At 45.9% G+C, this 17,701-nt stretch overlaps 1 protein-coding gene across 3 annotated transcripts in view; it reads left to right on the top strand.

The window, feature by feature from the left end:
* Positions 1-3,742: 3,742 nt before the first annotated feature.
* Positions 3,743-17,701, top strand: part of fgfr2 (fibroblast growth factor receptor 2) — a 39,460-nt gene continuing 25,501 nt past the window's right edge. The window contains exons 1-4 of one of the 3 annotated variants that reach the window (XM_070976989.1): positions 3,743-4,398; positions 6,707-6,962; positions 13,767-14,024; positions 14,373-14,447. In XM_070976989.1, the coding sequence (XP_070833090.1) occupies positions 6,782-6,962; positions 13,767-14,024; positions 14,373-14,447 (514 nt within the window). In that variant the 5' untranslated portion in view covers positions 3,743-4,398; positions 6,707-6,781. The remainder of the gene's footprint in view (positions 4,399-6,706; positions 6,963-13,766; positions 14,025-14,372; positions 14,448-17,701) is intronic. The other 2 variants (XM_070976988.1, XM_070976990.1) reach the window with 2 other exon arrangements.

Below are 17,701 nucleotides of genomic sequence, written 5' to 3'. Positions count from 1 at the left end.
AAGAAGAAAAAATGATCTTCCAAAGGAGAACAAGCCCGTTTTGTGCTCTGATTCTCGACAGTGAATATCTCCGTTAGACTTGTCTAGCATTCAGAGAGGCAGAGGGAGGGATTTTGCTGCTCTGGCCCAGTTCACTCTAAGAGTGGATTGTCTATGTGCTACTGCAGTAAAGAAGCACTGTATAATGGTTAATTGACTCCAACAGAGGCGTTCCCCACAACCGCTGCCCACGTTATCACAAATATAACACCACTGGGATTTGAGATGATGTGTTGTGATGACATAGAAATAGACTTGTCTGAGACGTGACCCTGCATGAACTGCTACTGAAAAGTCAGAAACACCTTCATAACAGCAGCGTAGAGAAAAATAGGGCTAAGACCACCAAAGATTCATCCTTATGTCTGAGGAGGTGCAAGTTACTGGCACCAAGTTAAACAGTATCACTTCCAAGTGATGAGCTTTACAGCTGAAGACTGGTTAAAGATCCCCTCCAGATGTGTTTTAAGACATATAAGAATACTCGGAATAATAATTTGTGTCATTTTTATATTTTGACGATGACAATTTTCTTTTTCAAACGTCTTTAAAAAACATTGGAAAATCCTAAACCTATGAATATGCAGATATTTTGATATCTGCTACTTTACTGAAACAGCCATTCTCTGTGTACGATCTCTGGAGCTTCAAGTCTCCACATCACACTTGTATAAGCTGCATACTAGAGCGCAATTGGCTTCTACGTCACAAAATCAAGTCAGTACGTGTCTTGAAAGTGAACACAGAGAAACATTCCCTCTTCTGCAGATGAACATGACAACAGCCTATAATGTCAAACTCTGCATGTGCATCATTCTGCACAGTGATGGTCAAACAACCAAGTGAAGTCACAATAAGCAAAACACATTTCGGGGTGTAGGGGGACTTTAATGTGAACCAATTAGCCGGACCATGGACAAAGGAAAGTAACGCCTGGTTGTTGATTAGCTCACTTCAACAGCATCTAAAATTTGCATAGCAGCAGGGGACATGCTGAATGACTGGTGAGAGGCTCAGCCTCAATTGTCACTCACAGCTTCAATCTTCACAGCAATAAGAGGTTTTCTCACCGCTAACGCACAGTTATTTTAGAACCTCTCCAATACCCTCATGATGATTTCTGTCAACAATGACAAGTAATCAATATGTTCATCTAAGATGCTGATGGCAGGCTATTAGCTTGTCACTTTCTTTTCCTCTCACTCCGTCCCCTAATTCCTAACAGTGTGGCTGCCGGCGTAGGAGGGATTAAGGAAGAAAGAGGACTGAAGAAAAGATTGGAGATGAAGAGGGACAATGACAGGTTGACAGATACCACAGCGCAAGGGCATTGAGTCCATCTAGTTCTCTGTCAAAGGCCCATGAGACTCTGCTTGATGAGGTTTCTTTCAAATGTGAGATGCCTGAGCAGTAGAAAATAAATTGGCGATTGTAAATAGACTTATGTACTGGGAGGAAAGAGACACACAGAGAGGGAGAAACAGCGGGGGGTATTTTGTGCCACTCTTGAAAAATGAGTCAAACGCTCCTTCCTCACCTCTTGCTCCCTCTTTATTTCTAGCCAACCTGTCAGCTCCACTGTTATCTGATGGCTTTACTGGTGGAGGCAGAGATGGGAGAGGAGAGAAAAACAGATGCAGAGCTCTCCATTCACAGGCCAAACCTTTACCTCAGGAAAAAAAAAAAAAACCTTGTTAGTGCCTCTTTTCAAATTGAATGGAAGAGTTTTCCCTCCCTTGTTTAAGAAAGAGGGCTTCAGCGGTGGAAGTGAGACAAAAATAAAAAGTCTGTGGAGATTAGAGTCTTCCACCCTCCCCTGTGTCTCTTTCAGAGCACTTGAACGCCTGAACCAATGCAGGAGACAGCTCGAGGCAGCGGGGGACGAGCTGCAGGGGGCCAGCCTTCAGTCTCTCTCTCTGCAGCTCTCAACAGATCTGTTCATTTGTAGAAAAGTTATGAACTTCAGTTCAGTTACTCTAATGCACCATATCATAGAATAAAATCCCTCTATCTCTCTCTAACCTCAGTTCTTTTCTTTACTCTTTGCTTTCATGTTATCAGTCTGTTATTACAGGCACTCTGCTTTGTAATGCTGGATGCTTAGAATATGTTTGTGATGTGATATTTAATGAATATTTACTGTTGAGCTCATTGTGTAAGCAGAAGTGGAAGAAGTTCCACACTTAAGTAACAACACCGTGTTGTACAAATTCTCCATTGCTAGCAAAAGCCCTACATTCAAAACTTTATTCAACAGTGTGAAAGTTTAACCAACAAACTATGAACATTAAAGGCATTCACTGTGCAGAGGGACCTCTTCCAGTGTTACATTGTGCCTTATGATTGTATTATATTATTATATCATTATTACTAATGCAGTAAGCAGCATTTCAAGGGTGAAACTGGTCGAGGTGGAGCTAATTTCTACTATTTAACCCACTTTTTGGCACTTTAATCTATAACAATGTCACATCTACTACTATAAGATGATCATTTAATGCTGTGTATAAAATTAACTTGCAGAAGACCTGTTAAAGCAAAGTAGCATCAAACCAAAACACCTAAATAAAGTACAAGTACCTCCACATTTTACTTAAGCCCAGTACTTTCCACCACTGTGTGTAAGTCACTCTTTGTCCACATGTGTACTGTACATTCCCTATAATGCAAAATCATTATTCCACATTAAATTGAAACAATAAAGGTTGTGTTGTTGACATGTGTTGAATTGAAAGAGCACATTTCACTCAGCATCTGCACTGTTTGTAAAAGTGTTGTGACAGATGACATCATAGCTGAGTAGTTGATGGCCCTGCTGAAGTGTCCCTGAGCAACACATAAACCCGCCTTGCTGTCATGGTGCTACACAAGCTGGCTAGCTGTGATTGTACTGGCTGACATCTCAACCCGTCATGCATCATCTCATTGGTGGAAAGTAATTAAGTATTTACTCAAGTACTCTATCTAAAATCAATTTTGAGGTACTTCACTTGAGTATTTCCATTTTATGCTACTTCATACTTCAACTCAATCTCACTATATTTCAGAGGGAAATATTGTACTTTTACTCCACAGCATTTAAAGCTACAGTCACTGGTTACATGGCAGATAAAGTATTATTAAAAGTAGATGCAATGCAATACGACCACATTCATTATATTTCTGTATGTGTTCATCTTGTTGTATTACTATTGATGCTGTTAACTACTTTGTTGGCTAGTTTGTTCTATAAGGTACTTTATTTCACAAGATGATATATTTTCTACTCAAAAACATTCAGTTCAATTTGCTGATAATACCTCAGCACTTTCACAATTTTAAATGCAGACTTCTTTCTAGAAATAAGTGATGTCTTATATTGTGATATTTCTAGTTTTATTTTCCAAAAATGATATCATTACTTCTACCACCACTGCAGCACCTAAATAAACTGAAACACACTGACAGGCTGCATTGTGCGTCTCTGCGTGTGTCGGTAATGTGCGTCTCCTCCCGCAGATGTCATGCCTTGGCCACTGAGGGGCGTTGTTACGGCGATCTGACAACTCCAGAGCCGAGCAGGGGCCCTCGCACTGGAGCCAGTGTTGAGCAAGTTGAGCGCAGGGCAGGCAGGCAGGCAGGCAGGCAGGCAGCGCTGCAGTTTGATGGGCGGGGGAAGGCAGGGCCCAAAGGCACTACGGCCAGGAAGCGGCTCGAATTACACTGGGGGTGCATGGGGTGGGGGTAATGACACCCACTGGAGTGAAGGAGGAGGGCAGTGTGTGGAGACGTAAGGAGGAGAAAAAAGCTAGTAAACCTGACAAAGCGTCTGAGATACAGTGCGAGGACTGTCGGCGGAACAGGGGAAAGAGACGCGAAAGACGCGCTTTTCAGCAGGGGAACGCGCACTGATGGATTTTATGCCATTTTGCATCGGACAGCTGTCCTCTTGTAGCTTTTAAACCCCGTTCCACCTCCTCAGTAGCTGCAAACTTTCTATTTAGTTGACAAGTGCGCTGCTCGGGAACACTGGGCATGTTCTGCGCCCTGGAAGAAACTTGGTGACGGGGAGGAAAGTTTCGGGGGACAGCGTTGGTTTTCCGAGCTGTTTTTGGAGGATAACGTGTGTAAACTCGGATTTCCTCGCATGGCATTGGACTACGCTGCCAGTCGGGTTTGGAATATATCCTCTGATCTGAGTTGATGCCGGCTGATTGTGGAATAGTAAACTGACGAAAGGCAGCGCCTCGCAGATTTTTTTTTCTTTTTTTGGTGCATTGTGGAGTTGGAGACATTCCTCCCTCTGAATTCAGCTCATGCTCTCTCCTCCCTTATCTGTGCATGCCAAAACAGAGATCTCCACGATTTTATTCCTCCCTGGTAAGTATTTTCTGTTTACGTCCAACGCTGCCACAGAATCTCATCTGTCAGGGTTTCGGCTGTCACGACAAACAGGCTACGTGATAGTGGAAATGCTTTGCGCTCCTTTCCTTGGTATGTGCTGTTTTTTCCCCTCACCGCTGCAGGATGAAATGAGAACTATTTTATTCCTTAAAGTCGAATTTACTCAGTTTTCTAACCAAGAATTCCCTTTTGAGACTTTGAGAAGTCTAAAAAATGCAAAGTTCCTCTTAAAGTTCATTTGAGATTTTCTTGAATTGACACCCAACAAAACAACGCATATTTAATTTTCTACTTATGATCATTCATTTGAGTTAATTCAGTGAAATCTGCCCTTGATTATTTTTTCAAGGTAAGAAACCATACAGCACCTTGCATCGTCACTTCAGGGCGCATTAACAAGTGTCCCTGGTTATTTATTACTTTGCTTCATTTTCTACATTGCATTTATGGTGCCAATTATCCCGTGACCGCAGTTGTTTTTTCACTGCTTGGTGCCGGAGTCCTAAATCACTGAGCAGCTCCAAATGAGCCCCCATTGTGGAAAAGCCAACTGATTTGAATTTCAATGGGGATTCAATCAGTGCCAAGAAATTTCATTCAAAGCCCGGTTTAAATGAAGGCTGCGCTCATGTATGGAGCAAAGTCCCTCATGTGTCCAAATGTCATGTCGTCAGCCACATGCAAAAAGAACAGTTTTTAATAGAGCTCGCATTACATCGTCTCGTTAAACATTTTCTCTGCTTAGTTTTGTCTGTTTTTAGATTTTAGTTTTAATCTTCATCCGTATTCTTGGTACATTTTCGGTTATTTAAGCGTGGCCACATTTGATAGTTGCAGAAGAATTCAGTGTTTTTTTTTATTGTGCTCTAGACAGTACACACATATTTAAATGAGGTAAAACGAATGGCCTTTTCTGGGTAATTCTGGTCTCTTCGTCCTGCTCAAGTTTTTAGACAGGTAAGCCCGATGTTTGTTTGGTGCAATGACTGGTTTACAATTCATTAATAAGCCACACGTCTGGGCTGTATCTGTGCAGAATCACTGCCCTTAATTGCTGGAATCAAACCGGCGCATTTCTGTAAAATAAAGTTAGGATATATTCATGGATTCACCCCGACAGCCTGTGCGCGTCCACCGTGCAGCCTCTGAGGGGTGAATTAAAGACCAAATCAGGTTGCACGTTTTCAGATTGGCTCTCTAAAAGTCGAACTACATGTGTCTTTGCGGGTGAAACCAATCGATATGTCCAGCTGGAGCAGAAAGAGCGCAGGGAAGCGTGACTTCACTAAACCTCCAGAGACACTTCAGCACGGTTGAACCGCAGATGTCTGGCTAAACAGACTGTTGTGTGTGTGTGTGTGTGTGTGTGTGTGTGTGTGTGTGTGTGTGTGTGTGTGTGTGTGTGTGTGTGTGTGTGATAGAGAGAAAGAGAGTCTCAATATTGCAATATTGCTTTTCAATTAAAGCCTCGCGGGTTTCATAATCAAGTCACGGAGATGCAATAAGAGCCCCCTTACGAATACAATTAACACAGATGCAGCAGCGCGGGCAACAGGTTTGGCGCATCTGTTGCGCACGAGAATAAACGATGTACAAGTAAACGAAACTGGTGCCACCCTGGCTGATATGTTGTCTATGCTGTGCCAGGGATATTTTCAAAACACATTATGACTCATAAATAAAGAGAAGCGTCTATGTCTTTATAAAAAACGATAGAAACAGCTTAAAATGACGCAGGAGGTTATGTTTGAGATTAAACAATTATCCCACAATTATTTATGTGAAATGATCTCTTCATAAACTTAGTCTTAGTCTGATCTCTGAGCTGTATTGCAGTTGTGTGACTGACTCAGGCAGTCATGAAACTAATTAGGCTGTGAATACTAAGACATACAGAGCTACAGTGTCTCTTAATTGGTTTCTGTAAAACACATTTCAAGGCATATAATTATAGATGAGAAGCAGAGGTAGATGCAGGCTGGTTGTGTGTCGACTGCTGGTGCCTCACAGCTTCGGTATGTCTGTGGCACGGCTTGTTTGACAGCATTTTGAAACACCGTGTCTCTGCTGCTTTCTCTCGCATCAGTTTTCTGTCTCACTTGGTCAAAAATCAGGCGAGTGGTAAAATGGTGCATAAAGAAGTTCTTTGACATGAGAGTAATTATTCTGCGCTAACAGATTTCTTTTTGTCTCTCTCTCTCTACACTTGTCTTCCTCTTCAATCATCCCTCGGCCACCACCTTCCCTTCCTCCTCCTCCTCTCTCTGTCTTCTTCACCTCTCAGCCCAGGTGATTGGGTGAATTCCACTGAGTGACAGGCCGACCCGGCAGCAGTTGATGGTTGGGCGGACCCCCTCAGATGGGATCAGTGTCCAGGGGGAGGTGGAGAAGGGGGGTATGGGGAGCGCTGGCCCCCACTAACGGGATGGCCTCGTGGGCCTGGCTGCTGGCCGCCGTCCTGCTGTCCCTGCTGACCGTCAGCGTGGCCCGGCCGCCCCTCACCGCCACCAAGGAGGAGGAGGCCACTCTGGAACCTGAAGGTAAGCAGCGGAGCACGGGAAGGCCTGGGAGGTGGAGCAGGGCGACAAACCATTTGTTTGGTTTGTTTTTAGAGAGCAGGTGTAGGTCTCTCAAGTTTGTCTCCCCCCTTAAATCCCACTTTGGTTAACTTTTGCATCCTTCCTTGGAATTCTTGTCTGTATTGCACATAAAACATCAATGGATAAAAACCCGCGATGGGCCTCCAGCAAAATGAGTATTTAGATTTCTACTGTTCTGCTTGAGGATGGAACAGAAAATGAATTTTCAGATCCGAAGTTTCACTGTTTCCACTGTTGCTTGTACACTTAGACGTTAATGTTTGAAATTTCTTGCAGCCCTTCTATTTAAACTTCACCAAAAATCTAATAAGTAGGACGAATGTAAGATTCTTGGAGGCTTAAAATAAACAAACAGAAGGGAAACAACTAGCCTCAGCATGGCGAGCCTCTTGTCGTCCTCACTGTGAGGCGTGTGATTCACACGGCCTTGTTTTATTTCTCCTGCTGATGTCTGTGGTACACCTGAGTGTTAAAGGCAAGTTTGTGACCCCACGTGGGAGGACAAGGGAGAGCTGTGAAGCAGGGTGGGACGGTGCTTATGCTGGCGTTTCTCTTATGCCCTGCTCGCCTGGAAAGAAGCACAAAGAGGGAGGGACAGGGAGTGCGTGGATAAAAAATATCAAGCCATATTTTTATTGGCAAAACACAAACTTTTGAGAAACCTTTTGTGAAAGGCAGCTTTCTGTAGTGCAGACAGCTTTTTTTTTTCTTTTCTTTTGAGGCTTCTCTATTTTTTTGTCTCCAGTCTGGTCAGAGACTAGCTAATTAGAGTTGTTGTGATGGATGGTAACTCACATACCAAAGCCTTTTGTTCCCGGGCTTTCATCAGCATGCTAATTGTAAGTTAGGCCAACAACACAGCATCACTTTTTTAAGCCAATTCCCCCTAATCTCTCTCTCCACACACACACACACACACACACACACACACACACACACACACACACACACACACACACACACGCACACACACGCACACACACGCACACACACGCACACACACAACACTCTGTACCTTGTGTTGCCCTTTGCCCCAGAGGTCAGGTATCATTCTTAGCTACCTTGATGAGAGGCTGCTGAGCTCTCCTCTCCTGTTGTTGCTTTTGTTGTTGCATCGCAGACTTTTTGACTCCAAGCCACTGAGTTCAGAGCCCCACATGGCCCGGGATGCTATGCTACATGGCTACAGAGAGGACAGAGGGAGAGAGACAGAGAGAGTTACACAATCCTCCAGGAAAGGTCTAAGAGGATTTGTGCATATTTGACTTCTCCTTTAGATAGAGAGATTACAGAGCGCTGGGCAGCAGTGAAGTCATGTGACTGAAGATTAAGTGGCTAGACCTGGGAGGGGGGGTCACATGATGAGGGATCAATGGGGCACAGAGAACCTGGCCTGCTATCTGCTATCCGATCCCGAATCATTTTCCATGCTGCACATGGCAACTAAAGATTTGTCCACAGCTGTGTGTGATTGAATCAGCGTGTCCGCAGCTCCAGTTTGTTGTGGTCTCCTTCTGTTCACTGCTTCTGATGGGCTGCACCGGTGTCACCTGTAGGCCATACATAGATGTTAGAGAGACAGCTTGGCTGGCCCTGCCTTCTCTGTCCTAATAACACCCCCCTGCTGAGATGTTTAGGATTTCCACCACCCCCTCCGCCCTTCTCTGCCCTGCAGCCTCGGTCACACCGCTGCCTGTGTGTGTGGGAGCCGTAATTGCTGTAGATTCATCAGATTGCATATCAATGTTGTCTCCATAGAGCCCACGCCTGCACCCCTGGTGGCCCTGCTAGTTTGTTTACCTGTGGCTGCTGTAACAGTAGAAGTAGAGCGAGCGAGCATGCTGGTTAAGGTCTCCACAACAGGCCTATTGTTGTCCCTGTTGCCACTTAAGTATCTATGTGAGTGTTTACCTTGTCCAGGCACTCTCCGTTTGCACAGTGATTAAAATACTCTGAGCTGAATAACAAAGGTACCAAACACAGAAGGTGTGTGTGTGTGTGTGTGTGTGTGTGTGTGTGTGTGTGTGTGTGTGTGTGTGTGTGTGTGTGTGTGTCTTTAACATTGGTATTCTCTGCTCTGTGGTCTGTTCAGGCCCCTCTTTGCATATAATGTGGAATAAGTGTGGCACCAGGCACATTGGAACGCAGGCAGAATGTGAGCGCAGCAGACAAAAGTCAGCTCATGGTTTGGCTGTACTTTCAAGTGCACCCTGCCAAGGTCTGTTCTTCAAAAAAAATGCTCTGATCAGCATGGAGGCAAACACTTCAAAACAGTTGAGTGGTTATATAAATAAAGGCTACATTTTGTGTCAAGGATGAGTCTTTCATGCGTGACCCAAGAAATGGATGGATGCTTGTCAACAAAAGACAAGTTTATTTCTTGAAGAGTTTCTGGGCTCTGCAGCAACATAATTGCTATCTTGGCACATTTATATATTTATTTTCAGCATGATTTCTACTCTTAATCAAGTTTCCACCTGTATGCTGTACTTTATTTAATGAGCCACATAGTCAGCGTGTGTTACCAGAGTAGCAATTGCCTTTATTTCATTAACAGCACGCTGATTATGGGTTGCTGTTGGTAGTTGTGTGTGTCAGTGTGTGTTTCTGTGTGTGTAGATGGGAATGTCAAGGAGCTGCAGGCTTATTACCTATCTGTAATACTGTGCTATCTGCACAGTAGGAGTGCGGTTGTAAAAGTATAAAAGTGTCAGCTGGCCGGCTAATGACATGGTGTGTGTGTCTTTGTGTGTGTGACTGTGACTGTGGCGATGGCAATGGAACTGAACTCTAAACAAACGCAGAGTGCGGCCGGTGGTGTGAACGGGGGCAGTTGGGCTGAATATACGGCCGTTACACAATGAATTTTATTAGCCTGCTGTTGGCCGGTGTTAATCTTGAAGGTCTGAGTGTGTAGGTGGTTGTGTGTGTGTGTGTGTGTGTGTGTGTGTGTGTGTGTGTGTGTGTGTGTGTGTGTGTGTGTGTGTGTGCACTGTTATTTGCCTTGGCTGATGTGCCAGAAAATACCTTGTCACTCCACCATCTCACACCTGTCTGATAAGAGGCTGGGAAGATCCACTACCTGTGCCAGCTTGTGCCTGACTGTCTAGCTAAGGTGGGATTTGAATGTGAAAGGACACCGACATCAGAAAAGAGGGAGAGACAAAAAAGGGGAGAGAAGTCCTGGGATTTGACTGTGTGAGGAGGATAAAGAGGAAAGAGGAGAGGAAAAAAGGAGGGATAAAAAGGGCAGCAGCGATAATGTGATTTGGTGTGTGTGTGTGTGTGTGTGTGTGTTTGTGTGTGTTCTCCTGTGTTGGTCTGCGTGCATGCTGAGCGTGTGCCTCTGAGATGACAGTCATTACATTTAGTCCACCTATCCCGTCGTGCTGGACTCGACAGGGAGGACATCGGAGAGTGGACTTGCAGCCAAATGTGTAAATTCATAAGATCATTCACGTCAGAAAACAGCAGACTCCGCCCTCGCCACTTTGCCGTCATGCTGCTTGGCTCTCACCGCCTCGAAGGACAGACGGGCGAGCAGACGTCATGGGGACATTGGTGAGAATTGCTCGCCGCATTTTGCCGCAGACGCTCAGACTGTGAGACTAATTATTGCCAGCCAAGGCGGCGTGAATGAGGACCAAGAGATAGCGTGGAGCAGACAGCCCGAATCTATCACACCTGATAGACATTTGTACTAGCTGTCAGAGAAAGAGAGAGATGGGTTTTGAAATGGAGATGTGCTTCAGGAGAAGAGAGGCAAAATGATAGTGATGATGGAAGGAGGGAGGAGGAGAACTCTGTTTGGTTGAAATCGAGCAAAAGTGTGAGAGTGTGTGCGTGCGTGTGCGTGTGTGTGTGTGTGTGTGTGTGTGTGTGTGTGTGTGTGTGTGTGAGAGAGAGAGAGATAGATAGATAGAGAGGCTCCCGCCCCCTCCTGTGGTGCAGAGGGGGATGAAACTTTGCAGAGATGAAAAATCTGCAGTGAAGTGTTTCAGCTCTTCAACTCAGCATGCACCCCCGGACTCTTGTAAACTCTCTTCAAGTGGAGCACGGTGTGTGTGAGCGTGTGTCTGGGCCTCTATCTCCTGGTGTCTGATACGTGCATTTATTAAGTGGACCTCTATATTCTGTTTTCTGTGTGCAAGGCTTCTACCGTGTGTGCGTTTGTGTGTACATGACACCGGTTCCCATGAACAATCGGGCATGTGGGAGGTGTCAACAGGTTTGGGAAGGGTCAGGTTTAGGTCAGCGGGGTCAGTGGGGTGGGAGCGGGGGTGGAGATGTGTGGGAAGGGGGAAGGAGAGGGCAAAGCTGAAGCGAAGGTGAAAGAGCGAAACGAAGGAGCAGCGACAGGAGGAGGGGGAGTTGATGGAGGGGGACAGATGGGCACAGCAGAGATAAGAGAATGATGAAGGCAGAGCTAACATGTTTGTGCTTTCTTTAATCAGAGGCACCATTTGGAGAGATTCCTCTCCTCTCCTTTCCTTTCCTCTGAACTTATTTTCCCTCCTTCCATCTCTCCTTCTCTGCCTGACCTCCCCTTGCAGCGCAACACACTTGCACACACATCCATGTGTCTGAGTGTCATCTTTCCATGAAGCACCTCAGCGCCCTGCCTTCCTCTTCACTGTGCTGTGTGTGTCTGTGTGTGTGTGAGTGTTCCAGGTGTTGCTTTGCTACGTCAGCCTCACTGAGGGGCCCATCACCTTGAAGTTGTCCATACCTGCTCGCCTCCCAGCGGATACCTCCTGTACTTTGTGTCCTGGTCGTTATAACATGTCTAAATCACTAAAATTAAACAATAAAGGAAAAGCTGAAGGCAGTAATAATGTCAAAGCAAACACAGTAGCCTCCGGTGTGGAAAAGCATGTGGTAAAAAGCAGCGGAGACAGCTCCCATCAATCAGCACAGGAGCTCCACCTCTTATCAGACCACACACTCGGTCCTGGGGGGCGAAGGAGGGGTTAATTATTTCCGGATCGAAGGAAAGAGGGAGAGAAAAAAAGACAATACAAGAACTGTACCTGTGTGTGTCTGCTTGCCCAAGGGGAACGTTTAGAGGCTTGCACACATGCCTCGACTGCTGGGTTGTGGCGGAATGACTTTCCCTTCCTGTCGAGGCGAGTGTGTGCGTACACTTCACATTTACCACAGGGGTAGGACGCATAATGGGGCTGGAATGTTGTTGAAAAGGTATATTGAGGTACAGGAAAGGCTGGGAGTGCCACGATCTCTTTAATTACACCTATCAGCCTTCAGTCAAACACTACATATACCTGCATCACTGGCTTTCTTGTATGCTTTTCCATTGTCACCACTTTCCCCCCTCTCAAATCTGTTTAATACCTCTTTTGTTTGCCCCTTTCCTTCATTTCCCTCTGAAGAAAACACATACACACACACACGGACACACGCATAGTTTTGGACATTTTTGTGCTGCAATAATAAGAACTTTCCAGTGTTTTCTCACTGTGGATGGTGGCAAAGAGAGTCAAGATGCATCTCCGTCTGGGCAGAGTGAATAGACACATTTGTGCATGAATGTGTGTGTTTGTGTGTGTGTGTGTGTGTGTGTGTGTTCATGGCTGCAAGAGCCTCAGGGTGACTGGAATTGGCTTTGGTATATATGGCAGAAGCCAGCTTGTATTTCAGGCAGGTTTTCCCCCTTTTTGCTCAACATTCAGTCACAGTCTAGAGTTTGCATGGATGATGTAGAAGTGCAGTCTCAGACGCTCCGAATTCCCTTTTCATATACTGGGGATTCACCTCATTCTCTCCGTGCAGTTGTACAAGTCAGAGGACATGGTGTACACACATGCACTCACAGGCGGACTTGGATTTTCTCCCAGAAGTGAAAGTTTTATGCACTTTGGAGTCGTGCAGAGTTTCTTACTCTCTGTCTTGGCCGGCAGATCCTGTGCAGGAGTTGTAGATCCTCCATGGCCGTGTTATGAAAGACAACCAAGAATGGAGAGATGGAAAACAGAAGAGTCAGGCTACAGCCAGGTCAAGGTTTTCAAAGCTTAGGTATACAGTCAAAGCCAGAGAAAAGGCAAAAAAGAGAGCCCCCCCTCCACCCCACCCCCCCTCTCCCTTCCCCTCCCTGACAACTGCTTCCGTCCTAGAGCTTCTTCTGGCTGCTTTCCTTTCTGATGGGCAGACGTGCTGGAGTTTTATTACCTTTTTTTAGCCTGCAGAGATCTGTCTGTACTGCTCTTACTCACCCACACACACTGGCTGCTTGGCATCTATGCTAAAAGGGATGGATGGTTGTCGGGGGGCGGGGGAGGGAGCTGTCTGTCAACACAGTGATGTCCAATTCTCACCTGCTCGTATTGATTGTTTATTTTTTTCCTCTACACAAGCTGCTCTGGCCGTAACTGCATGCTCTGAATCTATACACAACGATCACGCTGCACACTTAATAACAGAATAGTGGTATTTTCTAAGGGATCCGTTTCAAAGGACTGACTGGGAGTTTGTGGCAATGATAAGTTGGTGTGATGGTTTGAAAAAATGGGCCTCCTCTTTTCTGTATTGCTCCTCCTGCATAAGTTGATTTAAGTGCATCCATTGGGGGTTATGTGGTGTTTTTGTTTCTTAAACTATGGCTTGTTTCTTCCTCTCCCACCTCTCTTTCCTCTTTCTTGTGCACCCTCTTCCTCCTCCAATCTGTCCTTTTGCCCCCCTCTTCACCCCTCCAACTTCCTCCCCCTGCTCCACCCATTCGCTCTGCAGACGCATCGAACAAATACCAAATTTCTAAGCCTACGATATGCTCAGTGCACCCGGGGGAGGTGCTGAAGCTGAGCTGCCCTCTGCCGCCGACGGGGACCATCACTTGGACCAAAGACGGCAGCTCTCTGGGCACCAACAACCGCACGCTGATAGAGCAGGAGGTGCTGCAGATCCGTGATGCCACGGCCAAGGATTCAGGCCTGTACACCTGCACCAGTGTGGACAAAGACACGGTCTGCTTCATAGTGAATGTCACAGGTGAGTCAGGGATAAGACAGGTCAGGATGGGACAGGGACTTTGGAGATTTAGAACTGGACTGAGCTTGGTTGAGTCGTGGTTGGCCATGGAGCAGATGTGGTCAGAGACGAACAGCCTGAATTTTGTTCTTCCTGAGCGACTCTGGGGCCTAGTGAGTGTGTGTGTGTACAACTACGGTAGCATATGAGCCCATTGATCAGAAAAGGGCCTCACTCTGGCATTTTCTCAACAAATTTGTGTGTGCAAATTTGTTAAGAAACTAACTGCATGTGCATTCCTGCATGCAAGAGTGTATGTGTGTATGCGGACTGCGAAAGGGTGGCAGTAATCGTGGTTACTCTGTGCAGATGCCATCTCGTCGGGGGATGATGAGGACGATACAGAGCGGTCGGAGGATGCTGGGGCAGACGGAGAGCAGATAAGTGAGTATGGGAGGAGTGTAAGGAGGTGATGAAGGAGTTAATGATGCGCTACCCTTCCTCACCACCTCACATAGATTAGGCGCCCTTGAGCCAAAGCACATCAAGTGGATGGTAGAAGCTTGTCGGTGCACTGATCTGATCCTGTCTTCTCTCCACAATCACTTTCTCTGCTCTGACAACGAGAAAATACCCACATCTCACTTCCTGCAGTAGCATTTGACCGATATTTGGAAATAGCTTAAAGCTTAAAAAGCTTTAGATATGCTAAATCTAGCATACCTAATTTGTTTGAAGCTCTGCTCTGGTCTACAAAAGTGATGAGCAGTCACTTTGACATACAGTATGTCAAAACCTATGTCTGGGATGCTGATTGTGATAGTCAAACACTTACAAAGGCCTAATCCCTAAGTGAAATAATCTACTTAGCTTTGTCAGTGCTTATTAGCACAGTTCAGACAGCGTGATTTTGATTTAGGAGAGAAAGCGGATGGGCTCTTTTCTTTCGGGATCGGAAGAAGACAACTGTTAGCAATGCCAAAACTCATGTCAGCTCTGCCCTGCACCCACATCTCTGCTATTCTATACCTTAGCATTCCTGTCTAGGCCCATACCATGAGACTGGAGTGTGTAGTGTATAGTATGTGTGTGTGTGTGTCTCTCCAGGGAATATGGAGATTCCTGACATTCCTTAAACTAGTATCCCTCAGGTAGTCAGGCCTCATGGAGCCAGCCAGCCAGCCAGCCAGTCAGCCAGTCAGCTAGTCAGTCAGTCAGCTGGGCTCATCCATTATGAAAGACACCCATCTGGACCCAGTTACCCACCTGATGGGCCTGTGTGTGCGTGTGTTTGTGTGCATGTGTATGTGTGCTTGTGTATGCGTGTGTATGTGCATGTGAGACAGAGAAATTTTTACCAAAGCTTGTCTATGCTCTGGTGAGTATCTGGGCTAGTAATGTGCTCATGTAGCCACGTGCACACATGCATGTGTTCACATACACACACTCTCACTGAAGTAAAGATGAGGGCTTCCACATCTTGTTAAAATTCTCCACACGCATTGCGTCTCACCGTGAGTCCTCCTCCTCCACTTTTGGGCTGACTGTAATTGCCTGAAATCCATTAAATATGGGGGGGAGAGAGGAACTCAGCAAGAGGAAAAAATGGGGGAGAGGGAAAAGATCCAGCCATTCTGGTGGTAATAAGCTGTTTGAAAACAAAGGGAAAGCTGTTCTGGCAGTACAGTCGCATTTTCTCGCCGTGTGTGTTTCTGAAAATTCAAACCCGAGATTATTATTAAAAGAAAGGGGGAAGAGGAGAGGGAAAAGAGGCAGCGGGAGGAGGAGGGGGGTTTGTTGGACCAGCACCAGCACTTCTCTGAGCATGGCGTGGAGCCTTGGCCTCAGGCCGAGGACTGGAGCGAGGGAGGAGGGTGCATGTAGGCGTGGGAGGGAATGAGAGCGGAGAGTGCGGGTGTAGCTATATATTTGTGTCTTTTTTTTTTTCTTGTGGAGCGCTCAGAATGGGTTGGGCATCAGGCCACCGCAAAACAGAGCATTTTGATTTGACTTTGTATAGAAGTTTGAACAACATGAGCCGGGGAAAGAAGCTGAAAGGGGAGAGAGTCCAGAGTGTTTGTCTGTCATCAGCAGTGGGTGGTGTTATTGGAGGAGACATGGAAGAGCCTCTACAGGGATCTGTGAGGGAGACTGTGTTTAGGGGAAGGGTGAGGGCGTGGGGGCAGGGGAGGGGGTAGCACTGATGTCATGATGAAGTTAAAGAGCCACGTGGAGCTTTGCGTTCCGCGTTCAGTCCTGTGGACGACTTGGCTCATTGTTTACATCATTGTCACCGTGCCTCTCCTTGAATTAACACTGCTTATGTCAGGATATTCATGGAAGAACAGTTCTGTCTGACCAACATAATTAAATTCACGACTAAAAGTTAAGACTGAGACGTGAAGCACTCGTGCAAAGCCCAGAGAACAACACATTATGGATATATTTTTCATATTTTGGAAATAAAAAACATATTTTTTTATTCTCGTATGAGGATGAGGTCATAACATCTAGGAAAAAGGTCAAAATTTTATGGAAATAAAGCCATATGATTGCAAGAAGAAAAAGTCATGATGTTATGAGAAAAGTTGTGACAACGATGTTTTAAAAGCTGTTCACTCAGTCAGCGTCGTACAGTGGTAATAGGGTTCTACATGAACTTTTCTGCCAAAGTTTGAACAGTTCTCAGTATTTTGTCTGAGCTCAGCTCGCTTGTTTGAAGTGGGTGGCACTCAGTTGGAAAATGTTGATGTCACATATTTCTGTAAATCAATCAGGATTTAGCAACACTACATAAATCATTGAAAAACATTTTGGCTTAGCCAAAAAACGCATTGCTACAAAGTTGAAAACAGGGTGTTTCTCTTAACTTATGAAAAGTTTTTGGAAATACATGGCTTTCATACAACCAAAGCTCTTGAAACTGCATTCTCCAAAATCTCACATTTCCCAACAGTGGCTGTATTAATCCAGTGTACAAAGTTGCTTTGTTCAGACAACAAGAAATAATTTCAGCGTTGTAATACTGCTTTGAGTCACTGACGGATTTGGGTCTCTGGAGGAACTTGCAGAGGAAAAAAAAGTCTGGACTCGCAAGGGTTAGATAACCTCAGCTCACCCCAGGCCAGCTTAGGATAAACAGCCGTGAGTGGGGATCCGGATGCACGGGGCTTTGGGGGAGGCGGGGGATCCTGGAGTCCGCAGCAGTTGGGCCAGTGAGAGTTTGGCTTCATCTGGAGAGAGGTCTGGGGGTCGTCTCGTTTGAAGTGCTGCCCCTCCGGACGGAGAGCATGGGAAACAGCACCGCTCACCTTTCATGTCCCAACCTCATCCTCCGACCCGGCTGCCACTCTGGGGTCAGAGGTCTTTTCGGAGAGACAGCCTCGCAATGGGCCAGTCTCCACCTAATCTGTCTTCTTCTGAACGGACCGAGTGGTGACAGGGAGAGTGAATGGAAAGACTTGGAGGGGTGAAGATGCAGGAAGCCAAACACAGATAGTGAGAGTGAGAAGGAAGAAGAAGAAAGGGGAATGACTAATTATAGTTTGAGTACTTACCGTATGCATCCATTCAGGAAGGAAGAGCACTGTTTACTGACTTTACTATCCAAGTATGTGCGACTTGTCCGGCTGTGCGTGCCAGAGAAAATGATGGGAGGTGTCTGATAGTATGCAGATTGGACAAAGAGAGTGGAGGGA

The sequence above is a fragment of the Chaetodon trifascialis genome, chromosome 13 (genome assembly GCF_039877785.1).
Source record: "Chaetodon trifascialis isolate fChaTrf1 chromosome 13, fChaTrf1.hap1, whole genome shotgun sequence".
In the NCBI taxonomy this organism is placed as follows: domain Eukaryota; kingdom Metazoa; phylum Chordata; class Actinopteri; order Chaetodontiformes; family Chaetodontidae; genus Chaetodon; species Chaetodon trifascialis.
The sequence above is the reverse complement of the archived record's forward strand: the minus strand, read 5'-3'. Positions and strand labels throughout refer to the sequence as shown.